The sequence below is a fragment of the Lissotriton helveticus genome, chromosome 2_1 (genome assembly GCF_964261635.1).
Source record: "Lissotriton helveticus chromosome 2_1, aLisHel1.1, whole genome shotgun sequence".
NCBI classification, from domain to species: Eukaryota; Metazoa; Chordata; class Amphibia; order Caudata; family Salamandridae; genus Lissotriton; species Lissotriton helveticus.
In genome coordinates, this window is record NC_136059.1 from 149,997,320 (window position 1) to 150,021,714 (window position 24,395).

At 46.1% G+C, this 24,395-nt stretch overlaps 1 protein-coding gene across 1 annotated transcript; it reads right to left on the reverse strand.

Annotated features, from left to right (window-relative positions):
• Positions 1-302: 302 nt before the first annotated feature.
• On the reverse strand, positions 303-20,762 carry LOC144820084 (endonuclease domain-containing 1 protein-like). The gene is made up of 3 exons (XM_078677736.1): positions 20,703-20,762; positions 20,234-20,560; positions 303-983 (listed from the first exon to the last, which is right to left on the reverse strand). Exons 1-3 carry the CDS (start codon positions 20,760-20,762, stop codon positions 303-305), a joined length of 1,068 nt encoding a protein of 355 aa, XP_078533862.1.
• Positions 20,763-24,395: the final 3,633 nt, after the last annotated feature.

Genomic DNA, 24,395 nt, shown 5'->3' on the forward strand with positions numbered 1-24,395 from the left:
TTCACTCCTTCCAGGCGGGGCTAATTCCCCTGCGGTGCTGGGGGGCGGGGGGCCATGTGCGGCGCCGCGGTGCTCATGACGAGCTCAGCTTGTCATGAGTCACAGTGGAGCTGAGCTCGTCACAACTACGCCCACTCTTATGAAATGCCGACACAGGCGGGGAATTATCCCCGCGTGGGCGTTCCGCGGCAGTTATGACGAGCTCAGCTTGTCATGAGCACAGCACCACTGTGCCTCATGACAAGCTGAGATCGTCATAAGCATCGAAGGGATTAACTTAATTACTGATGAAGGCAGTCCAGCTATTGCCAGGAACCTTCTACTCTCCCAACTGAAGAGAGGGAAACGGTAAGGGTTGCAAGAATAAGAATGATGTTCAAATAAGAACTTAAGGTCTGTGCATCACTACTGGGCCTCTTGTCCTCTTTGAGGATGAATGAGTCGAATTCAGATGCCCGGGGACATTCTTCATGGAAAAGTTGGACATTTCTGTTCAGAAGTTTGCTTATTTCTTTTTCTAAGTCTCCTACACTAGTAACTTTCACTTCATTTTTTGCACTGTTTTCTGCAATTGCAGCCCAGGCCTTCAGCCCACCACTCTGAATACAGCAGGCAGCAGCCCAGATGTGGCTTGGCACGTTGACCCTCCCTTCGGATATGTGTTCGCTGCCGGAAACAGCTCCCACCAAGGCGTAAGTCACATCACAACCTGCGGTCTTGTTCATCATAGTCTTAGCTTCATACGCGTTCCAGGATCCCTGGTTGAGCTTGTTGTGTTGAGGCACTATGTTGGTTAAAGTGAATGTGGAGGTCTTGCTGGCCTGGAAGCTGTGATGCAGGCTTGGGCTTAGGTGGCCACGGTCATAGGTCTGAGAAGTTTGTTTGAAGTCGGTGGAGACTGCCTGGCTGTCTTCGAGCTTCTGTCTATCAATCTTTGTTGAAGATTCAATTTCCATACTCTTGTTGTAGGACATGTCCACCAGCTGCAAAATATAAAAGCAATTCAGTTACCTCTTCTCAATAGAATTACCTCAACATGATCAGTGTCTGACTAATATAAAAGTAGCTTTTATTTTAAAAGGAGACCCTTGGAATGTATCTACAAAAATGAACGAATAGGCAGGGCTGGCTTTAGGATGGTGGGATCAGTGCCACTGCACCTAGCGCTGAATTTGATGGGTGTGCTGTGTTTAAAAATAACTTATGGGTTTAAATACACATGAACTTCCTTGTGCATTTGTCATGCAGTAATAAAAATGTCAAGATAACTCTGGTGATTAATGTTACTGCTGGTGAGAGGTTGTAATTTAGATGGGTGGCAGTTTTGATCCATCATAAAGTAGCTCAGAAGGATAATGTACCTGCTGCAAAGAGCGTGTACAATGCAGATCACAAAACTGAGTGTGAGCGAACTATGAGCAGAGCTCAAGAGCTTAAAAAAATGAAACACACGTCAGAAAGGGGCAATGAAGAGGTGACGGGCAGTATTGGAGTGCGCTAGTGAGGGAATTTATGGCAAAGGAGGTCATGGGGGGGCACAAAAAGGCTGTCGCACCAAGCACCACCCGCCAGCGCTAAGGTCTGCCATGCGAATAGGGTAGATTGGTAAAACATTTACAGAGAAACAAATGTGAACGATCTTGGGATGTTATCAAGAGACCTTTTCGCCCAATAACGAAACAATACACTGCACCTTCAGCAGTTCTCACTTATTTATTGTTAAAATAGACACAATTCAGATAAACGATTATAAAGTGAGATTTGGAGAATCTATCCCAAGTAATTGTCACAGGAGAGTAAGGTAAACAGCACCTTTTGTAAAGCCTCTCTGGCACATCTGTAATTTTGCATCCAGTCCAGGAGATCAGGGGCCTAACTACCAATGGTGCAGCAGTGTGAGGGGCGCCCTAAACCCCCATTATGGTTTTATTTCACTGCTAAATTCTGACTATGGGGCAACTTTCCTTGCTTGCATGAGGGGCTGCAACGTCAATGCTGCACCAGTGCTGGAGATGATATGTCCGCAGGCTAATACCAGTAGAGTTTCAACAATCTGAAAAGGGGACTCAGCAGAGTAAATCCATCTGATGACAAGTAACCATCAAACGTACTCTTTCAGCTCTTATTCCCTGTGAGTGACGTCACGGGAGCAGCTGTGGAGCCTTAGCGGCTGGTGTGAACAATGCACTCCTGGATTCATATCAGGCCTCGATTGGCCTGCTTCAGGGGCCCATATCTGTGATTAGTTCAGCGCTGACCAATCAGCCGAGGCTACTACCTTCAGGAATGTTGTGTGTTGTGATCATTTACGAGCTATATAGAGCCTGTCTGTAGGAAACCGCGTCTCTGTACAGTGTACTAAAATGAAGTACACTATGAAGACAGTGTGAGAAATCCCCAAAAGGCAGGTAGAGGTAAAAGTAGATAATAGTAACTCTCTTTTTGTGGTAGTGTGGGGAGCAGTTAGGCTTATCATTGGGTAGTGTTAAGCATTTGTTGTACTCACAGTACTGGCAGACTACTTGCCTACCCCCCTCAGTGAGTGGCCGATTGTCGGGCCGTCATCTTCAGGGGTCGGCAGGGAAAATAGTGGTGGCCATCTTAGTGAGGGCTCGCCTCTTCCGTCGCACGGACGATGGTATAAAAACAGCTGAAGCACCGTGGACAGGAGACTGCTATTCATTGACTCCTGAGGCGTGAGCCGGGAGGTTGCTTTTAAAAAACTTTGTTTTAATCTGCTGAATATTTGCCCTGTGTGTCCTTCCCCCTCCCCCTGGCAATAGCGCTTTACACGCGCGCTGCATACATCGCGGCTGGAATTGACCTCGCACCGATTTAGGGTGCTGGGCAAGGTGTGTCAAGATCTTACCTGCATTTTCCCTGACTGTATTGGCAGACTACTTGCCTACCCCCCTCAGTGAGTGGCCGATTGTCGGGCCGTCATTTTCAGGGGTCGGCAGGGAAAATAGTGGCTGCCATCTTAGTGAGGGCTCGCCTCTTCCGTCGCACGGACGACGGTATAAAAACATACGGACATGGCTCCGCGCAGCGGACGCGCATTGCAGGCGCGCCGGTCGCGCGCCGGTGTCAAGCCAGAGTCCTGCCCGTCTGCGCCCGTCTGCGATCGACCGGGGCGCGGGGCAGACCCTCTTGGCCCTACCAATCCAGCGGGTGCCCCAGGCAGCACTAGCCTAAAGCTGATCTGCTATCGATTGGTCAGATGCTGACTCACAGCTGCTTGCATACTTTAGGGCCGGAGCATTTACCTCCCCTCTGTAAGGTATGCAAACAGGCGCTTCCCACGGTAAGCATAATACCTAAAGTACAGGCTAAACTAAAGATGATATTGCTGAATTGTAGGTCCATGATCAAACATAAAACTGAAATTTATGATCTACTGGCAAATAGAGACCTGGATGCCATGCTCCTTACCGAGACTTGGCTAGAAGACACAGCCTCTCCGGATATTCTTGATGCAATTCCCTCCAGCTATAGTCTATTGAGACTCGATAGACAAAAACAACGAGGAGGAGGTCTAGCACTAATCTACAAATCAGAATTAGAATGTACTTAACTTAAATCTACCCTGCCCAACAGTGAATGTGGCCTATTTACCATAAAAACTAACCCCAAAAATGTGATTACTGGCCTACTGATTTATCGCCCGCCAGGAGGAGCTGCTCAGTTTGGCAGCCAACTCATTGAACTGGCTACCCAGCTAGCAGTCAGATATAAAAACCTTGTCATTCTAGGCGATTTAAATCTTCATTTTGAAGACATAAACTCCAGGGAGGCACAAATAATAGCTGCCGCACTAAACTCTGTGGGCATTAAACTTCTCTCTACAGCCCCCACACATCAGCTGGGTCATCTTCTGGACCCTATTTTTGGGAATTGGGAAGGCATTAAGGTCCTTCCCCCCATCCCACTGATCTGGTCAGATCACAGCATTGTTCCATTCGAGATACAGAAGGAACCCTCAGAAACCATACCCACAAAACATCCTCCCCAGAAACGTCGCATCTGGAAAAAATTCACTGCTGAACTCTTTACTAGTATTTTAGCAGAGCATCCCCCGACATTAGGCAACACCTTACAGGAGGTATGGGATAGCTATGAGGCGTGGATGTCGAAGGCACTAGATAAGGCTGCCCCCTGGACATCCAGACCTCCAGTAAGACAATCGAGAGCGGCACCTTGGTTTTCAGAGAAACTTAGAATGGTTAAAGCTCAATGCAAAACCATAGAACGGAGATGGAGAAAGAGCTACGCCCCTGAACTTAAATTATGCTACAAAACGAGCTAAAATTAGTCAGATTGGAGAAAAGGCTCCATTTCAAAAACAGAATTGAGCAATCAGATAATCCTACGAAAAGAACTATTTAGTATCTACAAAGAACTCACAATCCCGTCGAGACATGAAACTCAGGACACATACTCAGCGGAGACATGTGACCTGAAAGCTGACTTTTTTGTAGAAAAGGTAGATAACATCCATGCTACCTTTGTAGACAAAAAAACTCTCTTAAATATCAATGTGGATACTAGGCCCATCTTAACCCACAAATCTCCTCTGACTAGCTTCAAAACCCCTGACAAACATGAACTTTTAGGTATCATCAATGGCATACAGTCCGGCTCCCCCGCTGATGCCTGCCCACCGGACCGGTGTAAGGAAGTTATGGAAAGTACACTAATTGATTATATAAGTCACATGGTTACTCTATCTTTCCAGGAGTGCTATGTTCCGGAGGAATGCAAAACTGCTCAAGTCATACCTTTGAAGAAAAAGCCTAATATTCCCATCTCTCAGCTACAAAATCTCCGCCCCATCTCCCTTCTCCCATTCTGCGCTAAACTAATAGAAAAAATCGTGAACAAACAGATCATGGAGTATGTGGAAGCAGAAACCCTCCTACACCCCTCCCAGTCAGGCTTTAGAACAGGCTACTCGACGGAGTCGGCAGTTCTATACTCTACTGAGTGCCTTCGACAGATAGTGGACGAAGGCGAGAAGGCGGCGTTGGTCCTGCTGGACCTTAGTGCAGCATTTGACACTGTGCTGCACTCTACGCTGCTGTCTCGTCTTTCGGACATGGGGGTAACGGGTCCTGCACTCGCATGGCTGCGTTCCTTTTTGACCGACAGAAGCTTCCAGGTACACTGCCCACCCTTTAGATCATCCCCGCGGCAGGTGAGCCATGGGGTTCCACAGGGCTCAAGTCTGAGCCATACGTTATTCAACATCTATATGGAACCCCTGGCACACATTGTAGAGGGCTTCGGGGTGGGCATTGTTAGCTACGCGGACGACACCCAGCTGGTGTTTAAGTTAACCCCTGGCCGAAGTGAAGATGCCACCAATTTCTCGGACTGCATGTCTGCAGTAGCGGTCTGGATGAATAATAAATGGTGAAAAGACCAAACAACTGGTGATCGGGAGAGCAACTTCTGCTTGGTCTCGATCATGGTGGCCTACCGAATTGGGCAACCTGCCCACTCCCGCGGAGTCGATAAGAAACATAGGCGTCATGCTGGACTCAGACCTCTCTGGCAAGACCCATGTCAGCAGGGTAACGGGAAGGTGCTTGGGTGTTTTAAAGGTTCACCGCAAGGTGTTAGATCTCCTTCCTACAGAGGTCAGAAAGACCACCGTCCATGCTCTTGTGACCCCCCATTTAGACTATGGGAATGCCCTTCTGATTGGGCTCAGTCAGAAGGGCTTACATCGACTACAATGTGTACAGAACGCCGCCGCGCACCTTGTGCTCGGACTCTCACGGAGAACTTCCGCAAAAACTGCCTTGGTCAAACTTCACTGGCTTCCGGTGAGGGAGCTGATCATATTTAAGTCCCTTTATTATGCTCATCGCATCGCCCAGGACAAAGGCCCTGAATATCTAAAAAAACTCCTCACTATACATCGACCGACCGGAACCTCAGATCATCTGGTATGATGATATTTAAACTCCCTCGAATCTATAGGGCCAAAATGGGTGGAAGCTCCTTTAGGTTCCTGGCTGCCATACATTGGAATGCGCTCCCGCTTCACCTGCGGATGGAGCCATCTGAATTGAGATTTCGGGGAAAATTGAAAACTTGTCTCTTCCCCAACATGTAATTCCTCCTGAGCCTACTCTCCACAGCTGCCTTTGGATCTCTGTATTATATCAGCAGTCAGCGCGGGGACACACAATTCTGTGTAGCCAGGCACTTTATAAATGATTTATTATTATTATTATTATTATTATTTACAGAGGCAATAAATCAGGCACACACTCAAGAATTAATCCCAGACCAATTTGTAAAATAATATTGTTTTTAAAATAATTTCAAGACTTAAGGAAGCCGCACTGACAACTTACACTCGTATTTCTCAGATGCACTCTTCTCCTATCTCTCCCACCCCTACCTCATCACTTCACTCCTTTTTACGCACCACTGCCAAGGCTTCCTCCATTTACAAATATCTTCATACTAATGACTCCATTAGACCCAAATCTAAAGTGGAAGAGTGCTGGGAACATGATTTCACTACATCCTGGCCAGTTTCTTTTTGGGACAAGATATGGATTAAGATCCGCAAATCCTCGAGAGCGGCGACCTTGACACAGTCCCTGTTCTTCATCTACAACAGGCTTCTTTTTATACCCTTTGACCTCCATAAATGCTTTCCAAACACCCCTCATACATGCTGGTCTTGCTCTTCCCCACAAGCAACTTTGTTTCATATGTTGTTCTTATGTAAATCTGTTCATGATTTTTGGTTACAGGTTTGGGCTCAAATTAATGTAATTTTTCATACTTGTATTCCTTTCTCTCATACTAAGGTTTTTCTAGGAAGTCTCTCCCCTTGTTGGGAAGCCGTTGACCTAAAACTTCAGATTATTGATTTATTATTAGCTGCTGCATTTCAGCAGATCACGGCCAATTGTAAGAACTTTTCCAACATCTCCTTTAAGGCGTGGTGGTATAATGTATGCCATAATCACAGACTAGATACTGCTTTTGTTTTCCCAGCTCACATGGCTGCAAAACGTATGGACTTGTGGCTTCCTGTTACGCTTTACTTTGATGTTTGTGCTAATCGTTTATTTCACCCGTTGCCTCGCAGCAAGAATTGTCTAAGCCCCCTTAAATGCTCATTACATTCCTTCTTCTCTCTATTTTACCATTTTCATACTCCTCCTATGTACTCTCATGTTTATATAATTACTGGGTTTTTTTTGTTTTTGTTTTTTCCCTTCCTTTAGCTTTATTGCCCGGATTTTCTTCTTATTTTTATATATAACTTTATTGTTCGCATTGTTTACTAATGTCTTTAATATTTTATACTCTTTTTGTATTTTGTATTGACACCTTGTTTTCCTTCTTATATCAAATAAATTTTCTCTTGAACTTAAAAAATTATTTTAAGACCATAAACACAGTTCTAAAGTAATTACGTTCAAAGATACGATTTTTCAAAGTTCAATAAATACATCACTTCTATCCGCAATTATGCACCATTGGAAACAATGGGGGAAAACAGTAAAATGCATAGAAATTCAGGCAATACTTTCATGATTTCATGAAGTTCAACTTCTCGTTTTAGATCAGCTTCGGGTACAATCACACAGAAGGGAGCCCCTGAGCTGATACTTAGGCAGGGGAAGAGGGGAAAACTACAAATATCAAAAGGAACAAAACCCACTACCTGCAAGTGATACATGAATATGTAATTCATTAAGGATACAAAATGAGGAAACTACAAACTCCCCTCCCCCGGGGACATAGAAACCGTGTGCATAGGGGAAACAGTAGGACACCAAGCAGCTAATGAAAAAAAGACAATAATAATAGGGAATATATTTCAAATTTATTTAACCCTTTTTTTCCCCTGTGTATCAAAATATCAACAATTTTTATTTAATATTCAATAAATACTACCATAAATACAGTACCATATTCACAGATAATATATGTATCGATGGTGCCCAGGCGCAACAATCAAACAATTAGCCCACACATGCTCGGAGCAAAATCCTACTATCTCACTCACACAACACATTGCTCAATGGCAATCCACTGCATTAGATACAGTTCTCTCCTAGAACGATCGTAAAGGTGTTTTACATAGATTAAACATATATTACATTATGGGTATTCCTCTAACTCGGATAGCCACATTTCTAACATGTGTATCAGATGCCTCATTGTTACATATTCTTGTGAGTCTACATTGGAGCCTCAGGGAGAACCAGCACAAATACATGATAATATCAACAGGAGACGTACTAATGTCAGTGGACACCAGCGCAGACGCGCGTTTCGGTGAACAACCCAAGGGTGGGTCACACCTTCTTCAGGGCGCAAAACAGGTTGAACAGGAGGCTATAGGCGCCTGGGAAACCTGGATTGAGGCCAGTTCCAAAGGAACTGAATAAAAGACTCAAAACCTGGGCTCTCTCATGGGACTATAGCGGCAGGCTAAGGTATAAAATGTCAATAGGGGCCCTTCTGAGTACAGGACACATGATCACCCTGTAATTCACGGATCTGAAGTGCAGAGGGTCCCAATATCAAGGATCGGGGTGGTCGGTATGGCAGAAATAAATAATCCTGGATGGTCTGCTCGTCAGTCGGAAACCAGATTTTGGGAAATTTCTGAGCTTCTCCCGTAAGAAGCCACATGATTGGATCAATCCCTCTTGGGAATTTGGCTGTGCATCAGGGGGACTTTACCCAGTGGGATAACACTTCTTTGGACCAGTTTAGTTACCGCTGTAAGTGCCTAATAACTGGTACCCCTGATACCTATGGCATAGGTACTGAAGAGGTTATACTGGGGATGCAGAACTGATTGTGCCACCCCAGGGACCCCTCAACAATGCTATGCACTGTGCCATTGCAGGCTGTGTTTCTTGGTGCACATAAATCCACATGGCACACAGCCCTGCATGCAATGCCTTCCATACACTCCATGGGATATATGTGAGTCACCCCTACTACTGGCTTTTAGCCCTAGGGCATGGTGCACTATAACCTTTGTGTGGGCATATCAGCATGAGCAGGTATTCCCCCACAATGTCCAGTTCATTCTGTGATGTTGTAAGTGCACAGGGAAGCCATAAAAGGTACATGGGCTGGACACTTGTCGACACTAGTTTCCTAGCTCCATGATGGCTTCACTGATGTCTGATGGGCTTCATACCAAACATCTTGTCTTAATAAATCCTCACTGATGCCAGTGTTGGATTTATTAATACATTCACACAGGAGACCCTTTTAGAGGGTCCCCTGAAAACCTACCAAGCACTGGTCTGGTTCCTGCTTTGTTGTTGCCAGCCAGACACTACCAGACATGTTTCCAACCGCATGGGGTGAGAACCTGCGCTCTAGGTTAGCAGGGCCTCAGCACACTTACAATTCGAAATTACATCAGAAATCAGGCAAAAAGTGGAGGCTAAGCATGTCAAAAAAGGCACTTTCCTACACTGTCCTATTGCAATGTTTGCATCGAGATGGAAAACAGGACAAGTATTTTAAAACAAGGGAGACCACACACATTTCAGGGAATCTAGGGTATTAAACCTTATTATAAAAAAACTTTGTGAGCACTGAATCTCATCTTATACTACCAAAGGATTTGAAATGCTTCAATAAATGTGAAATGAATACATTGTGTTATAACATCGTTTATCCACCTGCTCTTTGTTTGCCTTGGTTGACTAATCATTTTCTTCTGGTCTTCAGATTAATTTAGAACTTCTTGTCTCTCGCTCATTTGACTAATTGCCTAAGTGAGAAAAACCAAAGGTGGTGATGGACGGAGCGTTGACAATACAAACACTCACCCCCAGTCAACTGATCTGGGTTTAATCCATCACCTTTCTTTAGCTCACTCCGCCACCCCAGTTCAGACATGGCCATATGCAAATCAGTCTGACCCTATGCCTCATGGGAACAGTCCAGCCCGAACAGCCAAGCCATGTCTTCCCTGGACCGGAATCAAGCTTCCCAGGACCGGTTTCTGGCATTACTGGGGAGGTGTGGAGTGCAAAAAACACAATGGATTTAGGCCCAGATCTCTGTACTGGGGTGAATGTATGACATTGTTCTGCATTCTGTCCATCAACTGTTGTTTTGCATTTGTAACCCCGAGTGGGATGGGTATGCTCAGACGTGAGTCCCATGCTCTCCACACCACTGGAGTCAAGCTATCCTGGCTGAAGACGGGTGACAGCCAGAAACCGGTCCTAGGATGCTTGATTCCGGTCCAGGAAAGACATGGCTTGGCAGTGAGGGCTGGACTGTTCCCATGAGACACAGGGTCAAGGCTGATTTGCATAAGGCCATGTCTGAACTGGGGTGATGTGGAGTGCAAAAAAACAATGGATTTAGGCCCAGATGTCTGTACTGGGGTGAATGTATGACATTGTTCTGCATTCTGTCCATCAACTGTTGTTTTGTAATTGCCTAAGTGAAGCACTGTTATTTTACAATATGGTATACAAGATAAAGCATTAGACCAGAAGCTGTTCTTTCTGGCCATTGACCAATAGGTCAGACTGTGAGATACATGTTCAGTTCAGTTGGGCTGGCTGGTTGTTGAGCAGCTAGCAAGGTAGAAGCACTCCAGCCAATTTTGAGATCCCTGCTTTGTTGATGGGGCAATTTTGTCAAAATGCTTCTGCCAACAAGACATGAACACTTTCCACAAAACCTCAAAATGGCGGCAGGCTTTCCATGCCATGGCAATAAGGTGGGCCTGTAGGCACTTTTTTCAAATACAAAGTCCCAAAACTGGGGTTTATTTTTTTAGAATAAACAAAAGGTCAGACACTGAGCTTTATTTTAAGATCAGTGGGCATGGAACTGCCCTTCAGGCCCACCCCACTTAGAGTTCTCCACCTGGTGGATGGAAAATTGTTACCAAAAATGCCTCTGCAGACAGTGTGGAAGCTCATTTTGCAAAACTTCAACATGCCATCTAGCCTGCTATGCCACAGCAGAAAGGCAGGCTGTTTGTTTTTCCAAAGTATAAAACCTACAAATATATGGTTTGTTTTTAGATACTAAAATGTATATTGCTGATGTTCTGACTACGAGCAGAGACCACAAGCGGAGGTGAAAATGGTGTTGGAAGGCTTCCTCTAAACAGGATGGCCCACCCAATGCCATGTGGGCTGGCCTTTCTCCAGGTTTCACTGTGTTTCTGACAAGAGAGCCTGCTAAGATTCTCACTTCAGAACTCAACAGTTCCCATAGAATATAAATGAAGGCATGGAAGATTGTGAAAATTGGGCACCTCCTCTGGTTAAATCCCAAAACTCATAGGGGCCAATCCACAGGGGTATTTTCTGCCTGCGAGTTTGGAATAACAGCAGAACATTCCTTCTTTACAGCTTGCAGAAACTCACAAAGTTATTCCCGGCAGTTATAAATTAATTTACTGGGGTGAATTTCTCCACCAGGGGTGCAGAGAAACCTGAAGTAGTGAATACTGCATAAGGGGTGTGAAGTGTGTTCTCCAAGGTGTGGTTTCCCTTATACGCGACAGTGATTTTTTGCTCAAACCCTGGCAGAGGCGCACCCGCTGAAGCTTACTTCATGGACCACAATGCTTTGGGGCAACACGCTGATAGGACAAGCAGTGTGCGACCAATTGGACTTTCCCTTATAAGTTTGGGAACACGCACAAATATGCTTGTAAGTTCCAAACTTTGATCATACCTCTTTGCACCCTGGAAATGGTCGGAGATTTACATAAGGTCCCTTCCAGGCCGGAAAGGGAACGGCTCACCCCTAGATTTGCTGTGGGTGTAAAGGAAGCACGTTCTTCATAGGGAAAAATAGGGAAATTAAATAAAATAGTGTGCATTTGCACAGGGGATGCTATTCCCTCTGTGAGGACTGCTATGCTATGCAGAGCATAGGACAGTGGGAATAGGGGCCCACCGGAATCACATGATATTCACAATAATATTCCTAGAAACCTGTTCTTTGGATGTTATTTAATAAGGAAAAGTACATTAAAGTGCAGCTCTCTGCCAGTACTTTTACAGTGTTTTTGTGAACAAAGGCCTTACGACGGGAAACATCCATAACAACGCGGGCATTACCCCGCACTGCTATTACAACGCTGCTATTACAACGCAAGTCGTTACAACGACTTGCGCTGGAGGGCGCTGTAGGAAAGGGAATAGTTTAATTTTCTATCCAACACCTTCCCTACTGTCAACGTGGGCTGGAGTTGGAATAGAAAATTTAACTATTCCACTATCCAGCGCCCCCCAACGCAAGTCGTTGTAACGACTTGCGTTGTAAAAACTGCGTTGTAATGGCATGCGGGGTAAAAGCCCGCGTTGTAATGCCGTACAACCCTTAAGACGTAATGGGCCTCAGATGTTACTATTATTTTTTGTCTGGATTAGTCCATAAAGTTTCTTTTGAATTCTAGCAGGATCATACCACCTGAGTGCCTAATCTGAGCTGGTGGTTAAAGATGGAGCTCACTGGCACTTATTTTTGGGGACCAACATGTATGTTACCTCTTTAGACTTTGAACCAGAGCAAGAGAGAGAAAGCAAAAAAGGGAGGAAATGGAAACAGAGAGGTAAAAAACTGTGACAAAGAAAGACAACAGGGATGAAAAAGGAAGAGGGAGAGGAAGAGGCAGAGTGTGTCTGGTGGTGGATTAAAGAGGCATCGGATGGAGTCAAGACTACACCGCCTTGGCATTCAGCACCCCCAACGTTTGACAGCACCGGCCACAGGATTAAGAGGAAAACTTTGCACCCCAACAATTATTAGTTTACAAATTAAGCACTGGACCTGTACTCGCTCATCTAGATGATGTCCTTGTAGGACAGACAAGAATTGCTAGATGCTAGGTTTATCTGACTGAAATCGGTCAATGAATGATCATCAAGAAGAACCATAATGGTAATCCCACAAAAACCAGAGGCCTTAGTTGTCAACCAGTTGCCCAAGCTTTGGTTGGCTGCATTCTGATCCAAAGGTACGCGGATCTGTCTAATGTGCGCACACCACGTTTGGACTAGGGATGTAGATACTTTTGCAATACAAAATCATGAAAAGACTTCTACTTGGTCTGTCACATCCATTACAGTGCACAATGGTCCAGGACTTCACAACATCTCCGCTTCTCTCCTGTAATAGTATTAAGGTGAGCTGGCCCTTCCTAAGCATGAGGGAGCAAGAACTGAGAACATTCACAGAGATGCAGCAAACTGTCTGTTACAACTGAGCCAAGAAGGGCATATTGCCCAGCTATCCTCTCGTTTCATTGGTTGGCCTTTGCTTTGTGTAAGGTTTGCATTTTCAGAAAGTGCACATTGTTCATGGGTGAGGTGCCAGACTTTTTGTTTAATTAATTCCTTGGGTTTCTACCCTAGAGAGGGTTGATATTCATAAATGGGTTCATAAAACTGGTGGAGGTCAAGACTTAAACAGACCCAGAGCTACCGCTGCCAAATCTAATTTAATAAGCAGTAGGAGTCCTAATCAGGGCTGGACTGGCCGTTGCGGGCACCAGGCAATCCCCCGGTGGGCCGCAAGGGTGGGGGCTGGTTTTGGGACCCTGGGGGCCGTTTTTGTTACAGGGCCGTTTTTGCAAAATCGGCCCTGTAACAAAATCAGACGAAAAGCGGCCCTGGCAAAGAGCTCGGCGGCACCTCCAAACCCCCACCCCCCCGGGGGGCCGGCCGAGCACTTTGCCAGGGCCGATTTTGGTTCCCAGTCCGGCCCTGGTCCAAATCTGTATATTAATACTCGTTAGATGACTTCACTACATTATAATTTTTAGATGCTCCTAGCTGCAACTAACTTCCTGTAGTCTCCTATCTCTACTCCTCCTGTGTACATGATATGGATGAATTCTACATGTCATCAGCCCACCTTTGACACATTAGAAATCCTCTGAAATGGAGGCTCTGTAAACCTTACACTTGTCGATAACCGATGGACAATGTTTGTCTAAAATCTTCAACTCTGATGTTATTTATATTTTGAAAATGATGCCCTATTAGGAAATCATGAATATCTGTTCAATGATCTCCCATGATTCATTAACATTTTTCACAACCACCTTCACTGTGGTGCCGATGGAAGACTTGACTTTTCCAGCGGTGGCTGCATAGAGAGTGGTTCTGTGTTGTGTTAACAATCCCATCCCCAAGTGCCAATAAGGGGCGGCTCCCCCATTAGGGCAGAGGAGTGTCGCCCCACTGCTTTCTCACAGTGCGAGAAGCAGAAACATAAAATTGTATTTTAAATAACATTTTATTTATTTATTTATTTGGAGTTTTATATAGCGCCTGCAAGACCTGGGGGTATCAGAGCGCTTTACAGCAAACATAAAAATGAAAACATAAGCAATAAAGTACAGTGAGACTCACAAGGATATTGGGTACCAAGAGTAATGAAGTCATTGTCCGGAAGCATAGAGGTGGCGGTTGAGGAGAAATAATTTTAGTTGTCTCTTGAAGATCGTGAAAGAGGGATTCGTCCTGATGTGAGTAGGGAGAGAGTTCCAGATTTTTGGGTCATTCCCAGAGAAAGAGCAGGAGAGGGCTCTTTGTTTATGTCTTTTTGGGGGGTTAAGAGGAGTGAGTTGGAGCTTCTTAGGTTTCTTGTTTGACCAGCTTTTGTGAGTTTGGCAGCGAGGTAATCCGGTTTGCCTGTATGCAAGGCTTTATGTGTGAGGCAGGCCGTTGTGTAGCTTGGCAGTTCGGGCTGGACTGTTCCCATGAGGCACAGGGTCAGACTGATTTGCATATAGCCATGTCTGAACTGGGGTGGCAGAGTGGGCTAAAGAACGGTGATGGATTAAACCCAGATCTTTTGACTCGGTGTGAGTGTTTGATTGATTCAAACGCCCCGTCCATCACCACCCTCTTTTGTACCGCTTTAGGCCATTTTGTAGGCGCAGCGTGCTTCGATGGATAGCCATTTTAGGGCCCGTAGAGTAGGGGTGATGTGGTCAAATTTCCTGGTCACTGAGACCATTCTTGCTGCAGCGTTTAGGGTGGCTCTCAAGGGGGCTGTGTGTGTTCTTGCTGTCCTGGTTAGAGTGACATTACCATAGTCAAGTCTGGAAAGAACTAGAGATTGGGTTGCAGTTTTTAGGTCATTGGGGGGTATGAAGGGTTTGATTTTGTTGAAGAGTTTTTGGTTGTAGAGGGCGCCTTTTGCAGTGGATTTGATGTGGGAACTCATGTTGCGGTTTGGGTCTAGAGAGATCCCTAGTGATTTGACTTAGTTTGCTGGAGCGACTTTGCAGTTTAGAGCGGTAAGGTGGTTTAGCCATTCTTGGATCTGAGCGGGTTGCTCGTGATTTGAGAAGACAAGGATTTCGTTTTTTTCTTGGTTGAGTTTGAGGTGGTTGAGAGTTAGCCAATGTTCTACTTTTGAGAGAGTGGAGTTTAGGCGGAGGATGTCATTGATGGAAGAGACTTTGAGGTACAGCTGGGTGTCGTCAGCATAGAGATGGTAGTCGATGCTTGCTTGTTTTAGAATGGCAGTGAGTGGTTCCATGTAAATGTTGAACAGTGTGGGGGAGAGGACTGAGCCTTGAGGAACATCTCGAGTTGAGGGGGAGGTGTCGGACATTGGGTTTTTGATTTTTATGAGTTGTGAGCGGTTATGTAGAAATGAGGAGAACCATTGTAGGACATTGCCATCAGCTCCTACGCGTTTTTGAAGGGCATCTAAGAGTAGTTTGTGATCAATCGTGTCAAAAGCAGCTGATAGGTCAAGGAGGACAAGTAGGCAGCATTTGTTGGAGTCAAGGGAGTTGTGAATGTCGTCTGTAATGCTCAGTATAGCGGTTTCTGTGCTGCATCCTTTTCTGAACCCAGATTGGTGTGAGTCAAGTAGGTTATTTATTTATTTATTTATTTTTTGGTAGAGTTTTATATAGCGCGAACTAGACCCAAACCGAATCAGGTATCAGAGCGCTTTACATAGCACCAGTTATGTTACATGAGGACACACGGTATCAGAGCGCTTTACGTAGCACCAGTTACGTTACATGAGGACACACATTCATTTTTAGGCACGGGGAGATTAAGTGATTTGCCCAGAATCACAGGAGCTTTTGCCGTCGTTACCGAGACTCGAACCCAGATCCCCAGGTCCGAGGTCGAGCGCCCTAGCCGTTAAGCCAACTCCTCTCCCCAAGATTAGATTAGATTAGATTCCAGGTGTTGGTTCATTTGGGAGAGAACACATTTCTCCAGGATTTTGGCTAGGAAAGGGAGGTTGGTGATGGGTCTAACATTTTTGAGGTCATTTGGGTCGGCCTCATGTTTTTTTAGGAGGGGGGTGACTTGGCCTAGTTTGAGGCAGTCGGGCATCAGTCCTTTGTTTAGAGAGCTGTTGATAATCTTTGTCCACAGTGGGGTTAGGGTGAGGTTGAGGTTCCTAGCTAGGGAGGCGGGTAGAGGGTCTGCAAAACGGTTGGAGGGTTTGGAGGTAGCAATCACATTAGAAATGTCGTCTTCGGAGAGAGGGTTGAAGTCTTTCCACTGCTTGGGAGGGGTTGGGGGCAAGGGTGAGGGGTGAGTTTGGGGGTCAAAGGAGGAGTGGTCTCAGCTTCCGTAAGCGGGTTGTGGGCTGGTGATGAGAGAGGTTTCATAAGGGGTGTGGATTTACTGTGTTGGGATTGAGGGTGGTGGTCTAGGGAGAGCTCAATATTGGAGATTTTGTCAGCGAAGAATTTAGCCAGGTTGTTACACTGCAGTTTGGAAGCATGGGGGTTAGCTTTGGTGGGCTTGGAGGTCTGACTCTGGATAATGTTGAAAAGTTCTTTGGGGCAGTTTTTGGCTTTGTCTAGTGCGTTCCGGAAGAAGGAGGCTTTCACCTTGATTATGTGTTTTTTGTAGTTGTTGCGTTCTTTCCTGAGTTGGGAGAGGTTGATTGTGGATGGGTTCCCTCTCCAGAGTCTCTCAGTGGCTCTTACTTTCCTTCGTTAGGAGTTAAAGTGGTTATTGAACCAGGCTCGGGAGGGGATGTCTCTAACTCTTTTGAGTTTTAGGGGGGCTAGTTGGTCAAGGGCAGCTGTCATTGTTTTGTTGTACAGAGTGGTGAGCTCGACCGTGTTGAGGTTGTCTGAACAGGTTGGGAGCAGTGATGTTATGGTTTCTTGAAGGGCAGGGAGGTGGATGTCTTTGAAATTTCTGGACCATTGGTGGGTGGTTTGAGACTTGATTGGAGGAGCTACTGTTTGGTTGATACTGAAAAGGATGAAGTGGTGATCTGACCAATCGACTGGGAGAATGTTATTTATGGTTATAGTTTCACTTCTGGCTATGATATCATCTAGGGTAGAGCCCTTGTTGTGGGTTTGACCCTGTTTCTGCTTCTCGTACTGCAAGAAAGCAGAAGGGTATGCATGTTAGGGGGCGGGCGGGTGGGCAGGTCAGGGAGGAGTGCCTAGCCCAATGCTGTGGGCCCGCCTGTTTGTCAGCCGTCTTGGGTGGACCAAACCATTTATGCACACTTGGCCTTTTCTCTATGTAGGCTGCATGTAGACTGCATAGAGAAAATGGCTTCCCCAATCACAATGCTGCCATTGCAGCATTGTGATTGGCTTTGGGAAGGGAAGGGAGGCTGCCTGTGGCTTCTTCCTGTTCAGGAGAGCAGCAGGAAAACACGGGACCCGGCCAGGAGCTGAGGCGGCGTGGAACCTGGGAAGGTACATTTTTTAAAATGTACATTAAACCCAACTCCCTCCCCCCCGGCGACCCCCGACCCGGGAGTCATGGTGGTCGCGACTGGTGCCAATGTCACCTTCTCCCCCGGTTCCTTGCTCTGGAAAAGGGAGTGGGTCACCACTTAAACCTCCCAACTCTGTTTCTGGGTCAATATTTAGAAAATTGCACCCATGAGAATGTTAGACTTTCAAAGGAGTATATACTTGACTTGCCATGGGATCCTGGGATTGTGGCCCACGCTGTGCTTCAATTTTCAGAAGCAGGATCAGGTCATTGCCACGTGGAAGGTACTCCACTGGATTCTAGCAGCTAATTAAATTCATAATCTATTCTACCGTCCTTAAGGCCTTTTAAAGAGATGCCCAATCTATCTCAGCAACTTAGCATGATAAGATCATCTTAAAATGGAATGGTACCAGCCTCACTCAACATCAAGACAGAACAATCATGAGGGAAGCAGAAAAAAGAAATCAGTGTAAAGATATAGACCATGCTGACCTAACCCTGCAGCATCAAATGACCCATCAGTGATTCAGAAAGAGCTACAAACCTCCCTATTCAGGTAATTTCTTGCCTTGACAGATGCTACACCATCCACTTTCATAAACATGGACTCCATCCCTTCGCCCGCCTTCTCGACAAGGATAGGCAGCCACATCCTACCCATCAGAAATCCCCTGTACGTAAGAATAGTCACCCAGGTGCATATTTATGAGCCACGTTGCGTTGCTCTTGCACCACGCAACATGGTGCAAGAGTGATGCAATCCCAAAATAAGATGTATTACGTCACACAAGGCCACCTTGCATGGTCCTGAGTGGCTTCATAAATCCACTTTATGGAAAGTCCCCCGGAGGCACAATTGGCAGGTGCGCCCGCTTTGCACACCCCAGGGCACTTTGGTATTACAGAAAGGGCCACAGGTGCTTGGTGCAGCCTTTTCTGTCATACAGATAGAGACGATGCACATATAGTGCCAGCGCTATCAGCAGAGTGCATTTCCTCATTTGTATGGGGGCATGACTCGATGCAAATGAGGGAATCTCGTTGCGTCGGCGTCCGTGCCGTATTATAGATGCAGGCAAAGAAGCTGTCAGGAGGTGCATTGACCGTGCGCCACCTAAAGGGTAGTGTACTGTAATAGCTCCCCCTGGCGGCAGCCCTCTGTAAGAGGGAAAGGGTGTCTGATGGACCCCTCAGTCATACGTGTGCAGCCAGGGGTAGATACTCACTGCACCCGCCTGCAGACGACCTCTCACCCCCCTTAAAAGTGCAGGCGGGTGCCGCCTGCAATGTGAACCACGGAGCGGTTGCATAAAAGCCGCTCTGCATTTCACTCAAAAGCACTTACCTAGGGCAGCACTAGTTTGAGGCTGCCTTTGTGACAGCACATTCAATCTAGTACTCTTCTTGTTAGCACAGAGCACACCTTTTGAAAGGTGCGCCTAGTGCTAACAAGGAAAATGCACCCCATTCCATAATACAGCCCCGGGAGTAAGGAATAGCAGCGCAAATCGCTGCCTTGAGTTACTCTGCCCCAGGGAGGCTTTCCATGGGTGTTGCGTGGATGTTCACATCCATTGATTCTGATGCATTCCCAGGTTTACCATAAGTAGTACACCTAGGAATTCACCACTTGCTGCACTGCGCTGCATCACTTGGCCATAAATATGCCCCCCAGACTTTTATGCCAGAAGATATCAACCAACCGAGCTCAGCTCAACTGGAATAAAACAAGGGGACTGCCCTCACTGCACCAGCAGCTGAACGCCGTCAGTGAAGAACCAATTCTGCATCCCAAAATCTGCTGCACCTCCGATGCAGGTAACCCAGAACTGCCTGCTGTGCTCGAGCCCTGGGACTTCCAAAACTCTGACTCACCAAGAGTAGAACTTTCCCTGAACTCTGGGCGATCTTTATCTCCCCAAGACTCTGCTGCAGAGTGTTACTTCCATCAACCGCAAGGGTAAATGTGTTGGCGGTACTCCACTACTCTTTGATTTGACCATGACGGTCTGTGCCTGACAGTATTGACCACAGTTGCTTAAAAATCTGTAAGCATTTGTGTCTTCAGCTGCATTTGGTGAATTCATTCTTGAGTGTTTGTCTCATGTATTGCTTCTGTGTGTGATTACAATTGCTTAGCAATATCCACCGATAAGCCTAACTGCTCTCCCACACTACCACAAAAAGAGCATTAGAATTATCTGCTTTTACCTCTGCACACCGATTGGGCATCCACTGGACTCTGCACAGTATACATCATTTTAGTACACCATATAGAGAGCCAGCATCGTACATATTCGAATCACTTTTCTGGTCATGGAATATGCACTAAAGCAGGAGTAGTGCCCCATCACTAATTTTATAAGCACTTTAAGCGATAGAGTTAACACATTGCAGTGGGAAGTGAGGTCCATTAAATACACTGCTGTCTGCAACAAATACTCAAAGCACTGAGCTATCTCCCTGTCCAGCCGCTCAGATATATGGGGGTAGCAGAAAGGCCCTACCTGCGGCTCTATAAACCAGTTCGCTCGGGGCCCCGGCCCGGGCTGATAGATGTAGGCCGAGTAGACCGGGATACGGTTCTTGTTGTCAAACAAGGTGGCAAAGTAGTACTGGTTTCCATAGCGCTGGCAAATCCACGCTGCACTCTGAGGCACTAGACCGTTGCTGGGCTCCACTCCCTTGTAGAAAAATCTGGTACAACCGGTGTTTGTGAATGTGTCGAAAAACACTTCAGCACGTGCCAGCACGAGACCGCCCAGCGTGACCAGAAGCCATGGAAGGAGCACCATGCTGGCCACCGTGAGGTGGGCGTGGGCCACCTCTTCTCGCTAGAAGCAAAGAGAAAACAATATAAGACATACAAACCTGAGGGACTGCTATATTATTTGCACATGACTTGATTATAAGGTGAGTAACAAGAGATGACAGGAGCAAACAAGCATTGTCTTAGACATTGTAGAAAAGAGTTACCAAAAAGAGAACACATTCTGTGGAGAAACCAATGCCCCAGTTGTTTTCAATGAACCTCATCTCGTTCAGTTCAACCGCTTTGGCAAATTGGAAGTGGACAACAACAGCTTTTCCTCTTCTGCGCAAGAGCCTTATTTATGAGAAATTGGCATACGGCAGCATTACAAGTCTCAATGCAGCGCTGCCCTACTCCAATATGAATGTACAGGAATGCAACGTATTTATGAAATATGGTGCATCCCTGTCCTTTCCCCCATGCTGGAGCTGTTACTGCAGCCTAGCGCCAATGCATGCACCCATGCACCATGTGGCAAGAGTGCCTCTTTTGCAGGATTACTGTTGTGCAAGAAGGGGGCACCTTGCTGCACAAAATCAGTCCATAAAGGCGCTTTCCTATTTCCAAGAGAAAAAAATGAGCAGAAATAAAGATATTTCTCCTAGTTCAGGCGCGCAACACCCGTTGGGCTCAAAGGGCTTCAGCCCCCCCATCGTGTCTGTCAGCCCGGGCTGAGACAGCTTCCCGGGCACACACATTGACAGTTTTTTAACTTAACCGCAGCCGCACCCGAGTACTTCACAGGTCTTTAAAAGACCATTTACGTGTTAACAAGGCTCTATTGTTTTTTCACCCCTTCATCTGCACTCTGCCTACCACTGAAAGAATTAGCCCCCCCCCCAAAAAAAGATGTTTGTAGCCCCCCACCCCCCCTGAAATTTGCCTCTAGTTGCGCCTCTGTCCTAGTTACACCTGCTCTGGGGAGGTGTTTGGTTTTTGCCCTGCCCCAGGGGTACATGATTACCGATTCTCTACTGCACTGAAAAATGGTACTTCTATTCAGTAACATGCATCAACGCTAACGCATTAGAAAAACGTGTTAGCTTCAGTGAAACAAAGACTGGTCAATTGAATCACAAATATATCAAAGAAATCTAAAAATTAAGGAAGTCTAATTTTTAAGAGCAGATTTATTTCAAGTGAACACATTGTAAATCTTTTACATCTCGTTGATCAGTTCAGCCGAGCCATTCATCGCATCAGACGTGCGGGGAGGGAAAAGGGTCACCTTCCGTCAAACTCAAAAGTGCCTTTGATTACATAATATGAGAGGTCGCACGCTCTGGAAGACCTGCCCAGACGTGATGTCACTTCAGGGCCTATGACCTAAACGGGATGGCACCCCTTTGCCTGGCCCAGAAATCCTTCTGGAAATTATGTCACCCATGAGGTCTGATCAGGAAGTAACGCAGCTCAGACTTCTTCAACCCGACATCACTACTATATACATGGTCCGAATGCCCCAACCCCGGAAATGACATAATTCATGAGACCTAATTCGGAACTCACATCCACGGATCTTCTGAACGAGAAGTGGCACCCACTGGAAGTGATGCCAGTTTAGGGCTCATGACCTGGAAGTGCTATCACACCCAGACGGCAACTGAAAGTACAAACCAGCCATCCGAGGAGGCCTGCTCTGCTGAGTGACATTCACACAAATCCTGATCCGGAAGTGACATTGCACCTCCATATGACGTACAAGACCCTCCCTCCCCCCCACCCCACCCTTTGGAAACACCTTCACCTCAGTCTAATTGATAACACCCAAAAGCTGACAGGCAGGGTCGTATTGGTCCATATTCAGGGGTGGTTGGAGGAGCAGGGAATCTTGAGCCCCTTCCAGGCCGGCTTCAGATCAAGTATGTCACCCGTGGACCAGATATTCAGACTACAGCTACTTCTCTGGAAAATGGTAAAGATGGAGGGTGGCAGCCTCTATCTTATATTCGTTGAACTGAAGTCGGCCTTCGACCTTGTGCCTAGAAAGAAGTTGTGGGAGGTGCTTGATAAGCTTGGGATTCGTCCATACCTTCTTAATGTGTTGGTGAGGTTACACACAGATAACTATGCACAGCTTAGATGCGGAAAACATGGGGAACTCTACTTGAGCTTCCCTGTCAGAAAGGGGGTGAGACAGGGATGCATTTCAGCCCCCACACTATTTTGCCTATACATCAACGGGCTTATTGCTTTCTTAAACAATATAAAAGACACCGATGCCCCAAAGCTTGCCACCGGGAGGATACCCAGGTTGATGTTCACGGACGATACCTTGTTATTGTCCAAATCCCCCCTAGGAATCCAACGCATCTTGGATGGGTTTGCACAGTTTTGTAATATGAGAGATTTGGAGATTAATCTATCTAAGACTAAATGTATGGTCATTAACTCTCCAAAAAGCACTCATCCAAACCCCACTCTTAGGTGGAGATGTACAAGGCCCAAGCAAGAGGGGCCACGTTATATGGAGCAGAGCTTTGGGGGCATAGTTCTTCTATGGACCTGGTGAAGCTAGGAAATAACTTCATGAGACAGCTCATAGGTCTACCACGTAGCACTCCTCTAGTTCCCCTCCGCATGGACTTGGGTGTGAGGCCAATCGACCAAGAGATGTCCCTCAGGCCCTTGGCATTCTGGCGGAGGTTATGGACACCCTCCGAGCTGAACCCGTATAAAGAAGAGCTGAAGGAGCTCCTCCCCAGACTTAATCCCAGTAGAATACCATGGCTGGCCGATAGTAGGAGTCTTTCGAACAGGCTTGGGAGGTCAGAGCTATGGTTGTCTCCTGAGCTATCCTGCCCTACGATATCCAGGGCGGATCTTGTAGAACATTTCAGGCAATTCAGTCTGCTGTCTTTACAGGAGAGCGCTAAAGAGGGCAGGCTGACAATGGAGATTTTACAAGTAAAAGAGGTGTACATGAAGGAACCCTTTTTAGATGTAATCCAGTCACCTATGGCTAGGAAATTGTACTTGCAATTCAGATTGGGGAATTTACCTTTGGCAGCGTACACTAGTTCATGGGCTTCCGAGAACTCGAGTATCTGTCCCAGTTGCAAAACAACGGTTTAAAATGAATTGCATTTGTTTTTCCTTTGCCCGGCTTATGAGTTACCCCGCAAACGCTAAGTAATCTAACTATGTAAAAATGTAGGGTTCACACATTGTTCAGAGGCTTTTAGAGTTTTAAATATGATACTGATCACCAAATTGTATTTGCGGTGTCTTGGTTTTTAAATGCCATGTGGCATACCAGGAGAGGACTTTTAAAGCAACTTTAGGGGAGGATCAATTCAATGAAACCCCTTGTGCATTTTTAGAGTACAGTGCAATGAGTGTTTTGCTCTTTTTTAAAAAATTGAATTTGAAAGTTTGTATTTTTAAATAGTGTATATAGCATGAACGTGTAATCATTGTATATTCCATGTAGAAGTTTGGGGATTGTCTTTTATGCACTTTTATGGCCTGAATGGCCGAAATAAAGTTTTACAACAACGAAACACCTTCACCCATGAAGCCTGATTAAAGTTGTCTAGGACAGACCCCTTAACCTGGGAATAATGTCACCCAGGGATTCTGCTCCAGAAGTCCTAGCCCCGAAAAAGACATCACCCATAAGGCTTTAACAGGATTAGCCATCTGCAGACTTCCTAAATAGACGTCACCCTTGGACTTTAACCCCAAAGGTCTCAGTACTGGCAGCGCCATCACAAAGACCTCTGAACTGAAAATGCCCAAGCCAAGGTGTTACCCCACCCTTTAACCCCAACATTCTGTGCATGGCACAGGAAGTGATTATACCCTATTCTAGAGAATAGCATAATCCCTATCAAAGCTCACTACTTGGTACATGA

What these genes read in the sequence shown, in the direction of transcription:
- LOC144820084 (XM_078677736.1), bottom strand. Translation starts at nt 20,762, where the DNA reads ATGAGGTTCATTGAAAACAACTGGGGCATTGGTTTCTCCACAGAATGT. An exon ending in CAGAATGTGTTCTCTTTTTG is followed by an intron (nt 20,561 to 20,702) that starts GTAACTCTTTTC and finishes CTTTGCTTCTAG; the next exon opens with CGAGAAGAGGTGGCCCACGC. An exon ending in ACTGGTTTATAGAGCCGCAG is followed by an intron (nt 984 to 20,233) that starts GTAGGGCCTTTC and finishes TATATTTTGCAG; the next exon opens with CTGGTGGACATGTCCTACAA.